Raw genomic sequence first — 17,065 nt, forward strand, 5'->3', positions numbered from 1 at the left:
TAATAGTATCAGTAACAATTGATGACAGATAGGTACCATTTTTATAACAATTTAGCACTACAGTAAAATGTTAAATGATTTTAACATTTTTTTTTTCATTATCAAAATTTTCTCTAATCAGCTGCGGTTAATCTTTTATTAATATTTCGGATTTCCGATGACAATTTTCTGTGAGCATAATATAATTTATAACGAATATATTCAATATAATATATTAATTATAGTCAGTAAATTAATTCTACGCGGGCTCGGAAGATAAGTTTCAACAACTCCCCCCACTATCACCGGGCACCGACGACCATGTAGAATACTTTCGCTTATCGAGACAAAAGGCTAAAAATATCTAAGACCATAATGAACTGTAATGACTTTATTGTTTTTAAATCTTTATTTTGATTCATCATTCATGATTAATGAGTATTGTTAAATATTAAATAATATAATAACTTCTTACATAACTGGCATGACCTCGACGGTTCGATCAGCTTTGATCAACTTGAAAGCGTTTTCGCCACAATTGGCGGGACACTAACAAGGTAGAATTGTCTGATTTTATCTTCCAAGGCCATGCACTTTTGCGTAGTCTATGGACCAGGTTAAACCAGATATACCAAAACGTCCAAAACCAAATAGATAATAATATAGTAGTTTTTGCCATCAATAAAATTCTATTAATAAATTAAAACTCAAACTCCCAAGAATCCATTTACAATTTTCAAATTCATTCTCGTTTCATTTATTACTTTATTTAATTATTAACCAATTCAGCGAATTGATTATTAGAGTAATTTAATGATTTAAAATTACGTCTCAACTATCTTCTATTATTGATAAAATTCTAACGCTACCTATTTAAAAATATTATTTTATTAAGTAGATACAATATTAATACAGTGTAAGAAGGCGTTGTAATTTTTTTATAATTCAAAGTTTATAGTATAATTTAAAAAATAAATCAATGCTCGATTGATGAACATTTATTATGAACTAAGTAAGTAAAAATGTATTGTGTATTTATGAAGTAAAACTTGTATAGATCATAGAATACTTTATTATATGGTTAATTCCATGGTTGTTAATTACTTGTTATTGTACATCTATATAACTTGGGGCCCGTATTACAATTAGTTAACCAAGGTTAAACCGCCGAATTCGGCCGGTAAAATCAGTAACCGATGATTAAACTATGATTGTAAAACGGACTTACGGAATACGGATGTATAGTTGTTCATCTTGAAAACCAGTTGTACAAGTACAAACGTAAGTTAGGCTTAAATAAATCAGCTGATAGAATTTTTAGATATAATTTTGGGTATATTGTATGTGAATGTATATTAAGTATTAATACTTGGCTAGGTACTAGGTAGGTACAATAAAAAATGGAAATATTTAAGAAATTATTACTCAGAAAAAATTTTTTAGTCACTTAAAAAATTTTTTAACATTACACAGTCTATGTTGGATATTTCATTTTTTAAGTATCTACATTTATTATTTAATTAAACCAAATTTTATTTTGCATATGATACTTACCTATTTGAAGAACTTAGAAATGTTTTATTGTTAGAGCATATATTTTGTATATTTTGTGTACTCAATTAAATAAATTAAATATTTTTTTCCTTTTAATATTAGAGACGAGAATTAATAATATGTCGATCAATAATTAATTTTCAAATTATTTATTACACTCATGTGTTTGAAATACTATTAAATATACCTACCACTTCGATGTACATTTCTTTGTAAATTAAAATACATAAATAAATAAGATGAAGATTTAGTGAAAAAAAATTAACAACATAATATTGTATTATGTCTTAGCACATTTGTTACACTACATACACAATTATATAATATATTATTTAGTTATAAAACATAGTTAATATATTTAATTAAGTGCCTACAAAATGTATCATTATTTTTTAAAAAGAAGTATTCTTATTGTCAGTAGCATATTTTCAAAAGTTTTCTGGGGGGGGGGTCCACAGTTTATACATAATAATGTAATTTATATTAACTATGATAGATAACTATACACCTATTGCCTTTATCACACATTATATTTAGCTGTAACTTGGAAATCATCATCAGAATACACACAATACCAACTTCTATGCCTATTTATGAACTATACTGCAGGAATATGTATCGGTTTTTTTCTTTTAGGGGGGGAGTCCAGTACCCCTAGACCACCCCCGTAAATACGCCACTGCTTATTATGATTATTATTATATTATGATGTAATATAAATATATAACTAGTGGCGGATTTTCAAAAATTTTCTGGGGGGGGTCCTGTGTTATATTATATTGTGTTAATGTATGTTTACTAGGGATCAGACTCCATGTATGCATTATAATATTCTATATATGTAGATATATATCAGTGTATGGGGGGGGGGGGTCCAGACCCTATGCCCACCCGTAAATCCACCACGGGATATAGGTAACAACAAATATTGTTTTATATTATCATGTAATTGAGTAATACCTAATTAATAAATGTTTTATTGTATAGATTAAAAAGAATGGTAAAAAAAAGGAAGAAGCAAAAGAAAAAGATTGAGGTTTGTCTTTATTAAATAAATACATTACAGACCAATTAAAATGAAAAATAATATGATACCTATATTATTTTATATATTATCTATAATAATTATAGTTAACTATACACTAAATAAATATATATATTCATTTAGAATGTTCCACGAAGTCTTTTGAATACTTATCTATGTAGGTATTTTTCATTATTTTCTAGACCATGGCTTACGATGAAAAAATGTCAAAAAAAAAAACAAAAAAACTAAAACAACCTATCACAAACACAGAAAAAGAAGATTCAAAAAAATGTTTTATCTGTGATGTTTGTAACGCATCATTTGTTCAAAAACATCATATAATTAGACATCTTAGAATTCATACAGGTGAAAAACCATATAAGTGTAAGGTTTGTAGTAAATCCTATAGGGACCATTTTAATTTGCAAAATCACCTATGTACTTATACTGGAGAAAAATGCTTCCAGTGCATTCATTGTGGCAGAAAATTTAAGAAAAATGATAATTTGCGTATTCACTGTAGAACACACTCTCATGAAAAATCATATAAATGTAATCAATGTGAAATGTCATTCACCACTAATGGAAATCTTACAAGACATACACAAAATAAACATCAGTAATATTTTTAAATTTATTACAACAATTATTATTGTCACTTATATTTTAAAATTATTTATAACAGTATAACATTCGTGTAATATAATATATAATTTTTTTTATTTTTTTTTTTGTAGATTGAAAATCGATGAACACATTAAAGAAAAAGAAAAGTATCAAACAAATGAGTGTTTTGTATTGCTTCAAGATTTCAATAAAAAAAAAATAATTCATAAAGCAAACAAGTGTTAGTATTTTATACTAAAAGTTTTAAATTTACATTTATACATTTTATGATATTATAATATATTTATGTTTAGTTTCTACTAGAAATAATATTAAGATTAATTCAGAGAATGACAATAAATGTTCATCAATGTAAGTATATAAACTACAAACTTGTTTATTTAATTGCTATTTTTTGTTATAATTAAAGTTAATTTTACAAACAGTATTAAATAGACATTTTATTATTTTAGAATACTTGTATAGAATCGCTAAGGATTACTATTTTTCCTTTGTCAAAAAATGAGTTTTTCTCAAATGTGTAAATGTATTCATAATTATCTTAAAATTATATTATATAGTATATACTATATACTAATAATATTTATTATGTTGCTTATTTTATTTGAAAAATATTAATACTAGTATAATAAATTGTCTATTGAGGTTTTGAAAATTGAATAATTACAGATATTGTTGTACCTATGAAGACACAGCTCATGATATAATATACTATTGTATATGTATTACTAATTTTTTTTTTTTTTTTTTTTGTAGATTGAAAACCCGAAAACAAAATATAAAAAAAAACAAAAAAACTAAAACAACCTATCACAAACACAGAAAAAGAAGATTCAAAAAAATGTTTTATCTGTGATGTTTGTAACGCATCATTTGTTCAAAAACATCATATAATTAGACATCTTAGAATTCATACAGGTGAAAAACCATATAAGTGTAAGGTTTGTAGTAAATCCTATAGGGACCATTTTAATTTGCAAAATCACCTATGTACTTATACTGGAGAAAAATGCTTCCAGTGCATTCATTGTGGCAGAAAATTTAAGAAAAATGATAATTTGCGTATTCACTGTAGAACACACTCTCATGAAAAATCATATAAATGTAATCAATGTGAAATGTCATTCACCACTAATGGAAATCTTACAAGACATACACAAAATAAACATCAGTAATATTTTTAAATTTATTACAACAATTATTATTGTCACTTATATTTTAAAATTATTTATAACAGTATAACATTCGTGTAATATAATATATAATTTTTTTTATTTTTTTTTTTGTAGATTGAAAATCGATGAACACATTAAAGAAAAAGAAAAGTATCAAACAAATGAGTGTTTTGTATTGCTTCAAGATTTCAATAAAAAAAAAATAATTCATAAAGCAAACAAGTGTTAGTATTTTATACTAAAAGTTTTAAATTTACATTTATACATTTTATGATATTATAATATATTTATGTTTAGTTTCTACTAGAAATAATATTAAGATTAATTCAGAGAATGACAATAAATGTTCATCAATGTAAGTATATAAACTACAAACTTGTTTATTTAATTGCTATTTTTTGTTATAATTAAAGTTAATTTTACAAACAGTATTAAATAGACATTTTATTATTTTAGAATACTTGTATAGAATCGCTAAGGATTACTATTTTTCCTTTGTCAAAAAATGAGTTTTTCTCAAATGTGTAAATGTATTCATAATTATCTTAAAATTATATTATATAGTATATACTATATACTAATAATATTTATTATGTTGCTTATTTTATTTGAAAAATATTAATACTAGTATAATAAATTGTCTATTGAGGTTTTGAAAATTGAATAATTACAGATATTGTTGTACCTATGAAGACACAGCTCATGATATAATATACTATTGTATATGTATTACTAATTTTTTTTTTTTTTTTTTTTGTAGATTGAAAACCCGAAAACAAAATATAAAAAAAAACAAAAAAAATTCTAAGGTTGTAGTTTTTCTTTTGTTTCTATACAAATTTTAGTACATATAATAGTATTTTCATCATTTATTTTACTTATATAGGACCAAAATATAAGTAATTTAGAAAATGATCATATCATAGTTCATACAGAGAATAGATTCCATAATCAAATGAATGAGTGCTTTGTATTGCTTTCAGACTGTAATAAACTTAACAGAGGTTAGTATTTTTACTGAAAATCCTAAATATAACAATACAATTTTTATTTTATGATATTATTTGTATATTTAGCTTCTACTAGCATTAATTCTAAGATTAATTCAGAGAATGAGTATTTATCAATGTAAGTATATAAATTGCCAATTTGTTTATTTAGTTAGGTACTATTTTTTTTTATATTAGAATTTTCAATATTATCTAATTTTATTTTAAATATTTGAACCAAATGAGCAAAAATTGAATTTTAAGATTTTGAAATTTAAATGACCATTAAGATTTTAATGTGTATAGATGTAACTTGGATATATTCCTGTCTACGAGATAACACACCTGGATAGTGATCAAAATGCATTTAAACTCCCACATCTCTCACCAATTTTACATACTTTATACAGTGATACTTATAAGTTATTACATAGGCATCAGTCAACATCAGTCATTGCTATTCGTTCTCATGGGTGTGTTTGTTTGTAGGCAGCCTAGTATACAGAATGTTATGTATAATAATTTATCTATGTATTTATATATTTCTTTTTTTAGTTTGATAAATCAAAGAAAAAAGATTAAAAAAAATAAAAAAGACTCTAAGGTTTGTAAATTTTTGTTTTGTTTCTATTATAAATATAGATTTTTAAATAATTTTTCTTTTACTTAGGTCCAAAATTTAAGAAATTTGAAAAATGATAATGCTGCAGTTCATACAGAGAAAAAACATAACAGTCAATCTAATGAGTGCTTTGTATTGCTTACAGATTTTAATAAAACATCAAAAAATAGTTATTAGTCATTAAGTTATCAAGGGTGTCATAATTTATACTAAAAATTATAAATTGTACGATGCTTAATATTCTAAAATGTATGTTATAAATAATAAATAAATCAAAAAAGATTAATATCTTATTAAATTATTTTTTAATACTTGTAATTTGTATACATTGTGCATTCTCTATTAATTGAAATTTTAAGTCATAGTTAGGTCCTAACCTTAAGTCAATACTTAATATGTTTTAAAATTTGTTAAAATAATATTGTTACACTTAGGCGTGGGTACGTCGCATACTTATTTTGTTTGTTGTTATTGTTAAAGGAAGTTAGTTTTTTCTCCATTATTTAATTTGTATTTTGTTAGTAATATATTATAACATTTATTTTTCAACTCTCATATTTTACATTAATTTAACAGAACACTAAATCATATTGTACTGTTTCATTTGATATAACTTACTATAATATTATATAAATTACTTTTATGTTTTCATTGTCAAGGAATATGAATTTTTTTTTTTTTTTTTTTTGGTATAAGTATAAGCGATTTATAAAAATAGATTGATTTAACAAGATTATTATTCTACATTTTTTTTATTACATACTATTCAATTGAAAATATATGAATTCTAAAGAAAAACTATTTGTTTTTAAATATGGATATTATAAGAAATTAAAAAAATAATTAAAATAATTTGCTTAAAAAGTATTTAAAATAGATACATATTTTGTATTTTAATTACTATTTTACAAAACTGTCCATCATTTATCAATGTAAGTACTATAGTCTATGATTTATTGCAATTTTAAACAGTTGTATCGTTATATTGATTGATATTACATGGCAGCATTATTAAAATATAGGTATGATGAACCTAAGTCCCATTTTTAACTGTACATCTGTTTTTTCTATTCCTATCCTGTTATCCACAGACATTTTCGGGATACTAAAATGTCCTACTTTCAGATTTATTTATTTATTGCGTACCTAGGTGCAATTAGACAAAGAAAATATAACGAATTAGTTTTTGTTGACCAATTATTTTTTCTGTTATAATATGTAGGGTTAGGTTTGTCCAGAATTTTACTTGTTTCTGAAATCATTGCTCGATTTGTTATAAACAAATTATCTCTTCAAACAATAACTTTTATGCATAATTTTTTTTTTAATAAATAAAAATAAAAATATCTTTCATAAAAATAATTTATTAATGTGTGTAATTAATTTCATTTGTGTAGTATAATTAATGTACCTACTACTTATTAATCCTATGATATTGATTTATTTATGAAAGTTTTTTTGTGTGTCATTACGTTTTGGGGTGTTATATTTAGATTTTCAACTTTAAAGCAGTACCGGAATAACATTCCAGTCCGTAATATTAGCTTTTGCGTTAGTTTCTGTTGGTTAAATTGGAGTTTTAGGATTTCGAATTGGAAAATTAATATTAGGTATGTAAATAATGAACAAAATAATGAAAATTGCTACTCAGTAAGACGTTTCCGACAGTATTATTTATTATCTAATATCTATTAATAATCGCATTAACATTTAACATTACCTATAAATAATTTTTTTCATAGAAAATAAATTTCCGAAAATGCAAGTACTGAACCTCGACCCCAATTACTAGCGTAACGTATTTTGAATTTCTGATGACCTCTTAATCGATTATCTATATCTATATAACAATATATATATTTAATAACTAATAAGTAATAAATTTGATTACCTATAAAAGCTGAATTTGACAACAAAAAAATGTATATTGTTATGGGTATATCCCGCTTATGGCAGATTAAATTTTATGAACGTTGCGATTTGTATAATCTTATATTTCTAACTCTGTTTAAAAAAATACCAATTAGGTAGGTACTAGGTACCTCGTACCTATGTTGTTAAATTTATTTAAACTACCTAATGTTATTATGAGATGATATATATTACCACGGAATAAATAAAATTATTTATATGATTGCATGTTTGATACCACTGAGGTTGGCTTTGGGGGTCATATCCTTAAACCAATTTTTTTTTAGGGGGTGATGTGAGGTGCAGGAACCTACTTACTGAGGTTTTTAGATAATCAAACAAAAAAATAACTCTTCTTCTTTGTACGGCAACAAAGTCATTAATACCGCTATTACTGTATAGGTACTATTATACTTATACGGTAGGTACACTGGTTTCTCACATAGGTACTCGTAATTCGAATTATTCACTGAATTCAAAACAGTTAAGACATTATTATTTGTTATATTGAAACAAATATAATATAACGTCATGTGTATTGTGTATAATACAGATTATAGTAGGAATATCGTATATGAGATTTAGGCTAGGGGCCCCTGTGAATTGCACACACGACACTCCCGATAATTGTGTCACTGACTCCCTCTGAATATGCCACTGGTGTGCATGACCTGCGAATAAGGTTTGGACACGCCTATGATATCAAGTCTATGAAAATTATTAAAAGTATGGCAGTATAGCACAGTACCTAATAATTTTGATCATTAAAAATTAAATAGGATAAATAGTATAATATTTTCATTATGATTATCGTGTACATCATTCAGTTTACCTACTATTTAATGTAGTATATTTTTGGATATAACTAAATTTAATTGAATTAACATTTTTTTATGTTTTTGTTTCAATTGTACCAAAATTTAAAAAGATCTGTAATAATCGAAAAGAGACACCTTTTTATTTAATGATGATCAAGAAAGGGCTATCCTTTAAGATAATTTAAATAAAATCCATATAACCATTATTCATACCAACTATTTTTAGATTTTGAGAATACAGCAAATAAGGTCAAATGTTAAGGTTTATCATTTTTTAATACAAATCGCGGCTTCTTTATACATTTCTTTTGTGGTAATAGAATTCTGGAAAATATAAATGCTAACTTAAAAAAGTTATTTTATTTTTTCAATACATGTATAAAAATTCAAATAAATAAATAAATAATGAGTAGTGGAGTATAACAATGCAATGAAATAATTATGCCGCAACCGTCTACCTTTTATTATATTTTATACGCGGTGTTAATATCAGACCTTCTATCTCGAAGGATATAGTCGATTTTCAAGGGGAGATTCCATTTAAGTAAATAATTAAGGGAAGTAAAAATATCATGTAAATTTCAGAACCTGGGGAGGATATTACCCCCCCCCCCTCCCACACACACACACACACACACACACACACACACACACACACACACACACACACACACACACACACACACACACCGACACCCACATGAAATACCCACTGTGCGTAAAATATCTTTCGATTAAAAAATAACAATTCCATATTGAAATTTGAAATAGGAAATAGTAGGAGTGTCTTTCATCCTATTTTTGTTAACATAACCAATATATTATTACGTATCCTCAAAGTAATTTAAAAAATCAGTCGGTAGTTGCTCGTTATGTTTATAAAATTCTGTTTAAAGAAGTTTTACGAACAGCGCATAATTCACATAGAACCATTTTTTCAATAAATTTAAAACACCAACATATTGTACCTTATTTTTTAAGAAGTAGTACTTATTTTTAGTTCTTAAGAATTGATCTATATGACTTAACTATATCATATATTTTCAATATCTATAACTAGGTAGATATTTAAAATTTATACATTAGCTACCTACCTAGTCATCATTTTTCAAAATTAATTAATATCATTACTTAATAAGATAAAATAAAAAATAATCTTTTTTATTTACATTCAACTCAATTGATGTAACTATATAATATTGTCATTATTGACACCTTAATATACTTATGTCTTATACTAGCATTTAAAATTAGGTATATTTATGAGGGATAAGTTAATTTCCAATCACAAATTTAAATTAGATTTTTATTAGGTATATAAATAAGAATAATAATTATTGTTATAATAAATAATTATATTTGAAACTTTTTTGTATTGAAATATCTATTACAATTATCTTGATGATTTTTAGTATATATTTTTTATTTAGGTTATTTATTATCTTGGGCAATTGACGTGCAATAATTACCAAGATGTATTTACACTACATCGGAATTCAATGATTCGGAAAATTTTCATGATCTTTACTGACTACATTGTAGAAAGCTGAAAAAAAAATGTTAAACGCCAATTAGTTACCACTAAAAAAATATTTTAATTGTATATTGGTTCCATATTTATTATATATTATAATACGCATTAATATGCATTTGAAATAGTAGGATTTAAAGTAATTTTAAAAAAAGGAAAGTAAAACGAATGAAAAAATTAGCATTAGCAATTATATATTTATTGTTATCTTCGCTGCGAGGAAAAACAACGAATTATAAATATGTTTTTGTTGCTTTGTAGGCCCTTGGTAGTACATCGAAATATGGCCCAGTGGTATAATTACGGGGGTACACGACGGTGATTTCAGCACTTGTTTCCCCTGGCATTATGTAGCAGGTGCAAAGATGTTCGTTTGCATTTGAACTCAAAATTCAAATTCTATGAATAATAATATAATTATTAATATTAATAATTATATATTATTATCATGTAGAAATACTAATTTTTCTACTGTTCCAGAACTAAGTTTTTGACTAGTTTACCTAAAATAGATTTTTTTCCCATAAAAATAAATATGATAAAAACAAAAATAGTAATTAACATAGGTACACAGCCTCTAATAGTCTAATTATTTCTAAGAAGTCATTATAAATTAAAAAAAAATAACTTGAATGATTGTACATATTATATCTATTTTGCCTTTGAACTATCTTAGCGACGTGGCCAGAATCTGATAAGACTTATATTTCTAAGTTCGATTTTCAAACAGTAAAAGATGCTTGATAGTTTGGTTCGAGATTCGAAGTTCGAATTTTGAGCAGTTTGGCCAATCACTAATAACAATATAATATTGTATTTTTAAATATATGAATTTAAAATGTTTAAAATTAAAATGTACAGATTATAATGAGCTTTAGTAAAGAATTAGTATACTTAGTTAGAGTTAGTTTTTATATTAATTTCTCATTGAATAAAAATAAATTAGGTGGGCGGCTTTGAACATGACTGGAATAAGACCAATTAGGTCTTTTTGATTATTGTACCTACGTATGAAAGCTTTGCACCTGCTAAAATTTAATGAAATTACGCAATTAATAAGCGTACCATTCATAAACTATTCGAATTCTCCATTTTAGTTTAGTTTAAAGCTTTCTGGCGTTCACAATTCGAATTCATAATTACCTACTTATCATTTTATTTATAATAAATGAGATGAGTTTTTATGTAGGTAGATACCCACTGTGCATTTTAGGTTACAGAACGTTGTTGCGATGTATGATCTAAGTTTCAATGCTAACATCGCACCTCGACGTTACCAAAACATCGCGTAAACGGTTTAGTTTTACAAATATTTTAAGTTTACAAATAAACATCCCAGAAACGTTGACGTTTCAACATCACTGAAACAAGTTGCTGTAACAGTACAACAACAGCGTAGTGATGTGATATTGTGATGGAAAATAATTTATATAAATTCAATTATTATTTATAAATAGACAAATATAGTGGTATTTCTTACGGCTTGTGACTAGTTGTTGTGACGGGACTCGAAGGGACTACGGTAGACACTAGACAAACTGGCGACTGCGAAAGGCGCGAGCGGGGATCCAGGGAACAAGATAAAAATGTAAAAATTATAAATTATAACGGTTAACGGATTAACGTCGGCAGACGGCGATGCGCTTGTGACTAGCTGTTGTGACGGGACTCTAAGGGACTACGGTTAGGTTAGTTAAATTGTTGTCTATTGGCATTAATATTTAAATTGTTTTGTCCTCTACATTTAAAATGTTATGTTTATAATAAATAGGTACCTACATAATATTATGTTACCTACATCTTACATGTAATAAAATAAATATATTATATATTATTGAAACTTGAGAGTATTTTTCTTTTGTACATTTTTATCATAATCTATTATATTGTGCATTGAAAATGTTTTGTATCTATTTAAAATACAATTTTAGGTAAGTAATGTACTTAAATGTGTGTTATTTTCACATAATAATACTCCCCGGCCTCCGCGGCTCCGCTGCTTAGTCCTTAAACTATCATCTCTAAACTCAATATTGTGAAAATGTCATTACCCAAATAGAACAATTATACACACATTTTCCAATAGGCAGTCGTGGTTAGGTAGGTAAAGGCGTTCCCCAGTTAGGTAGATAAAATCATGATTCTCCGTTGTACAAGTTCAAAACCCAGTTCGGACAGATTATTTTTACACTTTTTTCTCGTTTTATTACGTATTGATGTTGATTAATAACATCTATGTAACATCTACTAATTGTAAGATAGATGTTTCTAGAACGTTTTATTTATAACATCTCAGAGATGTTGGTACGATGTTACAAAATATGTTATGTAAACATCAATGCAACTCATATGAAACGTCATCAAATTTGGACAACGGCAGTTACCACAACATCGGCGCAACGTAAAAGTAACAATAAACGCAATGTTACAAGTTGATTTGAAACATCTCTGAAACGTTTATGTGACCGAATATTGCACAGTGGGTAGGTACCTAACAACTAAATGCGCAATCGAAATTCGATTACTTAAAATTTAATTATACCAATAAAAGAAAAAAATGTATTAATGTGGTCAATAATATTACAATAACGCGTTATATTATGCTCCGGTTGCTGAGAGAGAGGGTAACATAGGTAGTACCACGTGAAATAGACAAAAAAACAACATATTGTACCGAGTAATCAATTATTACCGATTAATAATAAGTTTATAACTTATAACAAAAATTATTGTGGCAAAACAGGAAAACAAACTTATTTATCAATAATTAATCGTCATCACCAAGCCGAGAAAGTAATATTTTAAAATAGATTTTGTCGTTCAATTATATAACTAACTTGATTATTTTATCATTTATCAAAAAAAAAATTTTTTTTACTATAATATAAATATTTAGTAACAGATAAAATGTAAACAAATTACTGAAGTTTGATTCTGGGATAATTGTCTGTGCTTCAAGTCAAAATACTTTGTCGGGAAAGGGGTGCTAATGCGCTATATTCAAAATCGATACAGTCTCAGCCAAATCGGAACGTACCTACGGAAACACTGATCCAGTCTAAAATTCCAAAGCCCCAAAAACATATTATTTATCAATCAAAATAATAATTAATATTGCATATTTTATATGAATCTATCCCATAGATTAACAATTAATACACATTAACGAATATATATAAACATTAAACATTGTAAATAATAGTAGTGTTTTCTATCAAAATAGGTAAATATTCAAATATAAGAAACATTAATAATAATAATATTTTAAAATTTTTTTGTTAATTGATATTTATATAAATTAATATATTTAAAAAAAATATATATTTGAAAAATTTTTTCATGTTTTACGATTCGTATCTGAAGGATATAAAATATATATTGACAATTGCTCTTCATCATTTACTATATTATTATAGCCCACATAAGCCATAGGATACGTAATACAATGTTTGTATGTCCTGGTTTCATGTTAAAGAACTATATAATTTAAATGTACACACAACATTATGGGTAAAATATAAACTTACCGGTTGGTGTAACATCATAACGCTGTTCAATCATTTTTTTTGCCACTAAAAAATAATTTTTTTTTTAATATCCATATTTTGTCTTTTAGTTTATTATGAGTGGAGTGATAAATGTATTTATTTTAAAACGATGTGTAAGTGTATGTGTGTTATTTTTTGTGTTTGTCATCGTTAATTATCTTTTGGTTTGTTTAATTAATAATAGAAAAAAATTCAATCTTCAACTTTTTGAAGTTTCTTCTTGTAACCGTTATAGGGAGGTAGAATTATATTAGATTATTAAAATTGGAATTTTCCGTTATAAGGAGGGTTCCGTCTAATAGAGAGTCCGTTACAGAGAGGTTAATTGTAGTTGTTTAAGCTAGCCTATTTACATTAATAGGAACTTCTTCTACAGAAATAACTTTCAGTATCTACCTACTCTAATACGTAAAAAGAATAAACATTTTAACGAGAAATACTATTGGTGATAGTCATCTAAATACCATTTTATGTATGATATTTGTTCTTAAGGAGGTTTATGTTAAATTTTATATGTTTGAGTTCGTTGAAAAAATCATAATTGAGTTAAGCTAACTAGTAAAATTTAACTGGTATTTAGTCATTTTTATGATTTTTTTTTTAATTTATGGTATACATTTACTATAAATTAAAAGTATTGTTTGTTGTTAACTTTTGTATTGCTATAAAACATTATAGCTTATAATACTTAAAATTTTAATTTATTAACTATAAATCAATAAAATTTATACTAAATTTAGGGAAAATGATTTACCTGTGACCAATTGATCAAACGTATATTTTGACACTGGTATGACTATAAAATAAAATACAATTTGTTATTATACCAGAAGTCTTAATAAAGTTTCAATAATAAATTGTAAACATATTTTATTTTACTGAAAAATTAACTTAGCTACCTAGGTATTCAAAAGTCATAAAGACATAGAATGTTAGAATTTTTGAAATTAAATCTAATAATCTATACCTATTTATGTAAAAATACTTACCATCAATTTCTTTCATATTTTCACAGTAAGTTGTATAATCAGAAACGTTATGTTTTGGATAAACTAAAAAGCAAAATGTTAAGTTAAATTAAAAAAGTTAAGTCACTTTTTCTTTAAATACCTAATGAATAATAATTCAATGATGATGAAAAAGTTTTTTTATAGAATCATGAATACAATTCAGTTCAATACAGATTAATGATAAATTAATCAATATTACATGTTTAAATAAACATAAACATATTATTAATATTATAAAGATATTTTATTTTTAATATTTATATTAAAGTTAATTTTAGTATTTAACCTAACTTACTTTCCACTAAATTATTGAAAAGACCTAAAGGTAATATTTCAGGTAGATCCTCGTTATATACTTCCGCTATTAATTAAAATACATTATAAATTTTTATTAAATCGTTGTTTGAATTTTTTGAATTTTTTTATATTAGAAAAAAAATATTACCTACTAATTACAATATCAATAGTAAATAAGTGCAATATACAATAAAACAATATCCTCTATGTTTAATCAAATTATTAAAATAAAGAATCCAACAGTGGCGTATTTTAAAAAGTTTTCTGGGGGGGGGGGTTAGAGCTTTTACAAAATTAAGTAATTTATATAAATTATGAACCTATTGTCTTTATCACACATTATATTTAGCCGTACCTTGGAAATCGTCGTCAGAATACACACAATACCAATTTCTATGCTTATTACTTAACTATACTGCAGGAATATGTATCGGTTTTTTTCCTTGGGGGGGGGGTCCAGTACCCTTAGACCACCCCCTAAATACGCCACTGGAATCCAAAATAATATTGAATATAGTTTACCGAGATAATTTATTCTGTTAATATAATCATCACGTAATTCTTCTGGCATTGGTAAACCTAAATTAAGCAATTAAAATAAATTTAGACTTTGGTTAAATACATATTTAACCATTATCAACTATATGGCTATATAGAATAATAATTTTGAGGGAAATCGTAATTTTCATTACACAGGACTTCATTTACAGTTTTAAAAAATTTCGATAAAATTAACTTTTAAAATAAAGTAACTACCTACCTATAGCACAAATTACATATGTAGGTACACACGAATATTTTTTTACGATCGTAGTGAAGATAATCTAAATTGAATATTGATGTAGACAACAATGTATAGGTAGACTATGTATTTATAGATATATTTACCTTATTTTTGTTTTTATGCTCGTTTGAGCAAATTACATTCGTAGAATTCAATTTTAATAAATTGAATTAAAATTAAATTAAATTAAAATCGTTTATTTATAAAGACCTAGTGTTTTACACTTGATTATTTTTAGAAACCACATTTAAAATGCATTTTTACATTTTTTACATCTAATATTAACAATGTTATTTAAAATACATTTAATACAACAGTTCAACTCTCTGCGATCGAAATGTAATAAAATTGCTTTTAATTTTCAATTCATAAAGGTACGCCTTTAATTTTATAGATACTATAATTGTATTTTCAAAAAAAAAAAATCATAAAATTCTATAAATAGCTAGGTTATAAATAGAATCAAATTTTTGTACAGTTCATTTGGGCATAAAAAGATTTTTTCGTCGAATGTTTTTGGCTTTTTTCTGATACCACTGACGACTAATGAATTATGTTAATTAGATTAAATAAATGAAATGTCAGTCTCATTTTTATGAAATTATCAGTCTCAATAAAATTAATTATGATATAACTTATAGTATTTTTTAGTTTAATCCTATCAAAATTAGTACAGTTTCTTTTGAACCCACTATCCACTCCTGTTTATTTTGTGCTTTTTAGCCCATTAAAAATAAGAAAGCTAATAAACTTTAAGATAGTAAATAAAAAAAATATCTTATTTTAAATTCATATAAAAATAATAAATTTAAAAAAATAATTTATACCTATCATTTTTTTATTGTATACCTAGTATTCATTTGATTTTGTAGTATGTATATCATTAAGCCTGAGAGGTGTGTAAGGGCGTAAGGGAGAGTTACCCCAGCGGAAAATTTTAAAATCATTTACAAATGATCACGAGTACCTTGCAAACCTCATAGTCATAAAAACTAATACTAATATTGATATCTCTAGTCTTTCTCCTGACCATAATGTTTATAAATTTATAACTTATATTTATTAATAACCTAACCTAAAATATATTTTCAATAATAATAATACGTATACCTTATACCTAGCAAGGATCTAAATAAGTCGGATTCGAATGAATTGTGAATACAATGCAATTGAGACTCGATGGGCGAAGATAT

The 17,065-nt window shown here is 25.3% G+C and overlaps 2 protein-coding genes across 13 annotated transcripts in view; one reads left to right on the forward strand and one right to left on the reverse strand.

Moving 5' to 3' along the window:
- Window positions 1-478: 478 nt before the first annotated feature.
- LOC114126703 (zinc finger protein 708-like) lies at window positions 479-6,706 on the forward strand. 12 transcript variants are annotated; one of them, XM_050201445.1, is made up of 11 exons: window positions 486-991; window positions 2,521-2,569; window positions 2,761-2,949; window positions 3,028-3,179; window positions 4,477-4,586; window positions 4,660-4,717; window positions 5,123-5,171; window positions 5,249-5,366; window positions 5,439-5,490; window positions 5,907-5,955; window positions 6,022-6,706. In XM_050201445.1, exons 2-11 carry the CDS (start codon window positions 2,531-2,533, stop codon window positions 6,148-6,150), a joined length of 945 nt encoding a protein of 314 aa, XP_050057402.1. In that variant the 5' UTR covers window positions 486-991; window positions 2,521-2,530; the 3' UTR covers window positions 6,151-6,706. The 12 variants fall into 12 exon arrangements, with proteins under 12 accessions (XP_050057403.1, XP_050057404.1, XP_050057402.1 ...); XM_050201444.1 differs by lacking the exon at window positions 3,028-3,179 and adding an exon at window positions 4,207-4,358; XM_050201443.1 differs by lacking the exons at window positions 4,477-4,586; window positions 4,660-4,717 and adding exons at window positions 3,298-3,407; window positions 3,481-3,538 and having other exon boundaries at window positions 487-991; window positions 2,761-3,179.
- Window positions 6,707-9,992: 3,286 nt separating this feature from the next.
- Window positions 9,993-17,065, reverse strand: part of LOC114126694 (uncharacterized) — an 86,580-nt gene continuing 79,507 nt past the window's right edge. Inside the window, exons 60-65 of the mRNA XM_027990695.2 lie at window positions 15,611-15,667; window positions 15,087-15,152; window positions 14,771-14,833; window positions 14,536-14,577; window positions 13,761-13,805; window positions 9,993-10,248 (exon numbers count right to left, since the gene is read on the reverse strand). Coding sequence (XP_027846496.2) covers window positions 10,199-10,248; window positions 13,761-13,805; window positions 14,536-14,577; window positions 14,771-14,833; window positions 15,087-15,152; window positions 15,611-15,667 — 323 coding nt within the window. The 3' untranslated portion in view covers window positions 9,993-10,198. The remainder of the gene's footprint in view (window positions 10,249-13,760; window positions 13,806-14,535; window positions 14,578-14,770; window positions 14,834-15,086; window positions 15,153-15,610; window positions 15,668-17,065) is intronic.

This window comes from Aphis gossypii, chromosome 2 (assembly GCF_020184175.1).
Source record: "Aphis gossypii isolate Hap1 chromosome 2, ASM2018417v2, whole genome shotgun sequence".
NCBI classification, from domain to species: Eukaryota; Metazoa; Arthropoda; class Insecta; order Hemiptera; family Aphididae; genus Aphis; species Aphis gossypii.